The following is a 4,087-nucleotide window of genomic DNA, read 5'->3' as shown; positions in this document are numbered from 1 at the left end:
CGTCAGTTTACGTTGCAGACCACTTTTTGCTGAAGAAACTTTGCTTATGGTCTTGTCCAATCATTGATTGATTGATTGTCCAGTTTTTGTTTGAATTATTGGTTTTAAATCAACAGATTTGCGGTAGCCTTAAATAAAAAAGTTGTTAATGTAGCTTTGTTGCTTAAAATATATAAAATTTCAATAACTTGTGTTTTCAACTTTGCGCGCTTGAGCAACGCACGTTAAGGACTGTTCTCCATTCAGCTCAACGGCATCTATAGGATGGAACAAAATTTCAACAATCGGTAACTTCACTCTGTCAATCTCCGTGACCTGGCCTGCGTGAGTGATTCAAAGCCACTACAAGTATGTGAAACTGCCAGGAATAAGCTCTGCAAAAAGCTTTCCCAGTCCAAGGATAAAGATTTAATCCAATCAATCAAAATGTAGGCTACATCAAAATTCTGTGTTTAAACGCTTGCTTCTTACTCCTTTCTTTTTGTTGAGAATATATCTAGAAAGAAATGGAAACGCTTATACTTCTTCCCAAAGAAATCTTTTTTATCACAATTTTCTTTTTCCTTGCTTAAATTTCGAGATGGTAGGTGTTATTTCTTTTTGTTTTGTATCAGCATTAATCTTTTGATCTAGGACTGATTTTTCTTATTTCACCCACCACAACTCGTGTTTGTGGGTGCGCAATTATTCGCAATATTTTTACGTACAGTGTAGCAACTTGGCTTTAATGTGAGATAGTTATGAAGTGACTTGTTCTTCTGAGGTTTTTTTTTTAATTTGAAAAAGTTCAAACTCTGTTTTCAAAACTGAAAAGATGGTAGTGTGAAACAAATAATCTGGTTTCTGGGTTTGAACGTATGTTAGTTGGAAGAGAAAATCCTTAAACAGATTCGTCACAGTAATAGCCTGCCAATCGGTTTGATTACAGCTATCAAAGACCTCTTTGTAGCCTGTGACAACAACGATATAGATAATGAACACCTCACACAGCACTTACCGTACATTGCTGTTTTCATCAATCTCGCTTCCACTACTGCGTATCACTCTGCTGTCAGCTCATACATATGATGGCTAAAGACATTTTGCTTTTCTCAACCTTATGCATTGTGGTAAAAGTACCAGCAACGTTTCTATCAGCACAAATTGCGATTCATCACACTGATCCACAAACTTTGTAGCCTACATGCACAAAGTTGTGTAAATACTGTTGAATCACGGAGCTTTTCTCAGAATTTTGTGCACGTCGGCTCCATTGAATTTGAATTCTCAACTTATTGTACTAATTCCATATGATCTGCGTGCTGAATTGACGTTGGTGTCATTGCGGCAAGGTTTTGCAACCCGCCTGCTTTAGTGTTGTATACTCAGCTTAGTTTATATGAGTTCAATTTGGTTTTGACTTCTGTTGAAGCGTTCAAGATTTGCTGACTTATGGACTTGTTTAATGTGACTTGTGAGTCATGAATGGTTTGGACAACAAATTTAGCTATAACTCCCAGATAAATCAATATATAACAAAACTGTGCTAATTGAAACATCCTCAAAAATATTATGAATGCCCTAGGCGACATACGGTAAGGCATTAAAAATTTGGAAGTGGCTATTTTTACACAATGAAGTGTTGCCAGAGTTAGGATTAAAGTCAGAAAGGGTTAAGGTAAGGGCTAGAGTTAGGAATAAGTTTAGGGTTTTGATCTTTGCTCAGGACTAAAAAAAAATCCAAATACGAGTTTTTGTTTTAAACAGCTTTAAACTTTGCTCAAATTAGGGCAGAATTCCTTATCTGGCAACACTATTGAGCTATTCTTACACTATATAGTGTAAATATAGCCACAACCTAAAAATTTATCTTACATTTTTAGACTTATAGATAGTTTTTGATATTTGTGAAAACAATAAACCTGGTGAAGTAGATATATTTTAGAAAAAATTTTCACAGTGTGATTGATTAAACAATTTAACAGAAAACCCCTTTCTTTTAGACAAAAGGAACATCAAGTTTTGGTAAGCGGCATAATAAGACACATACCTTGTGTCGCCGCACTGGCAGATCCAATTATCACATTCAAAAGAAAAGGTCTGCAAAGATGGGTCAATGTAAGTGAGGAATCTTATTGAATATTTTTTGTTTTTTTCAAGTTTGAAAGTTAGCCTACCTTATTTTGTTATTAAAAAAAAAAGCAATATATTTGATATACTGTGTTTGAAATCAGTTGAAGAATGTTCAACAATGTTGGCTGCATTGTTGAGTAGTAAGAGCCTCTACATGATGTTTGTAATGTGTTAGTTCAACATCACATGTCTGTCAATCGACACATAACAATATGCTTAAAGTTGGGCTTCCTTGCCTTCCTGTCCACTCATTCAAAATTTTCAACCACCACCTGTATGACTAATCTGATATGTTAAGTTTTTTAATTTGTGTTTTGACTTTTTGTGCGTTGTAAAGCGTGATCTAAGGTTTTTGCAGTTTTCTTTTTGATTAGTATGCATGTAATTTGAAGACCATGTTTTTGAAGTGTATTGTATCGTAATTTTGTGCTGTTACTCGCCTTGAAAATGAAAATTACTAGCCTTACTTTTCTTGGCTAATAATTTTTAAGGTTTGAGTAACAGCAAGTATTTCACATCGTATAATCATAGACAACTTATGCAATAATGTTAAAGCAAAATTACATTGCAGTGCACTTTTAAAACATAGCCTGCAAACCAACATTAAGCCGGCCACTAGTGGCAATCAAGTGTTTTGAAAACATGCGTACAGTTTATTTGTTTATATTCCTGCTTTTGACGCATAACATTTGTTGAATTATATCGCAGATGAATCGGCTGCCACACGTAATGTGTTTCATTGCATAAAGACTGTCAAATTTAAAACACAGTTTATCATTTGACATTGATTCATATCATTTATTATTCCCCAATTATGCGTCAGCATCTCCAAATCGCAAATACCGCCCATTTTTAGTGTGGTATTGAAAGGCAAGGGATCCAAGAGTCTGATTTATTTTAATGTGAACTTTTCTTTTCAGTTAATTGGTCTCGCAAGGCTAAACGACGACACACGACCGGCACTGGTAGAATGAGACATCTCAAAGTGGTTAATCGACGTTTCCGGTAGGTGTTGGTAGTAGGCCTATGTTTTTATGTTTATCTTGATATCTTTTTGTTTGTAAAAACTTCCTGAATAATATCGAAGGAACTATCTTCCAGACATAAGTTCACTATAAATCAGGCAACATTGCCAGTCCAAGCTAGCCTCAATTGTAAATGTACTTTTTTTTGGTTTTATGGTCGTGCTAGCCGCTGGTGGTGGCTGGTATAGCGCTTGTACCCAGTACTGCCTTTCGTTCCGGACGCGTTCATGACAAAAAGTGATATAATATTTTTCTCCACTGCAACCTTTTGTACTGGTTATTATGTACATTGTACAAGAAGACAATTCCATGCTTCCCCAAAAAAATCAAGGCGTTTAAAGTGACCATTACGCAGTCTGAGATATGTTGATGGGTCAGCAACTCAGCATACTCTTTTATCCCTTGGTCAGTATGAACCTTAATTAAAGTAATTTTGATTTTGTCATGTGTTTCTAAACCTGTAATTAAAGTGCTTAAATGTACGTTGCAGCAATGGATTCCGAGAAGGAGGTACCCCGAAGCCAAAGCAAAACAAGTCTCAATCCAAGGCTTAGTCGGTTGGCTGTTACTTGGGTGTCCGCAAAAAATGCCAATAAATAAAAGTTATTTTACTTGTGCTTCTATCAGATGTTCTTTTTCTTCATTGTTTCAAGACGAAATCTAAGTTACAATCGAGTTGAAATGAAGCAGGGGGTGATTCTTGTGCAAATTGCTTCAGCCACGGGCAACTAGTGGATGATACAATAGTTTAATGACGCGTTTGCGGTTAGGCATCTTAGGAAACTGTTCAAATTTGTATGACACACCCTCTTGGGGGAGGGGTGTCGCAGCGGATATAAGCCTGTGGCCCCCCTTTAACGAAAAACATCATAGGTACAAAAAAATATGACTCCTTTTTCTAGCTGCGCGGCACTAATTAAGCAAATCATAAAACACATGCTGCTGTTTGA

The 4,087-nt window shown here is 36.1% G+C and overlaps 1 protein-coding gene across 1 annotated transcript; it reads left to right on the top strand.

The window, feature by feature from the left end:
- Positions 1 to 517: 517 nt before the first annotated feature.
- Positions 518 to 3,754, top strand: LOC145778225 (large ribosomal subunit protein eL37A-like). Its single transcript, XM_082589683.1, has 4 exons — positions 518 to 583; positions 1,983 to 2,097; positions 3,033 to 3,117; positions 3,628 to 3,754. Exons 1-4 carry the CDS (start codon positions 581 to 583, stop codon positions 3,689 to 3,691), a joined length of 267 nt encoding a protein of 88 aa, XP_082445809.1. The 5' UTR covers positions 518 to 580; the 3' UTR covers positions 3,692 to 3,754.
- Positions 3,755 to 4,087: the final 333 nt, after the last annotated feature.

Source organism: Aplidium turbinatum, chromosome 10, assembly GCF_918807975.1.
Source record: "Aplidium turbinatum chromosome 10, kaAplTurb1.1, whole genome shotgun sequence".
NCBI lineage: Eukaryota > Metazoa > Chordata > Ascidiacea > Aplousobranchia > Polyclinidae > Aplidium > Aplidium turbinatum.
The sequence above is the reverse complement of the archived record's forward strand: the minus strand, read 5'-3'. Positions and strand labels throughout refer to the sequence as shown.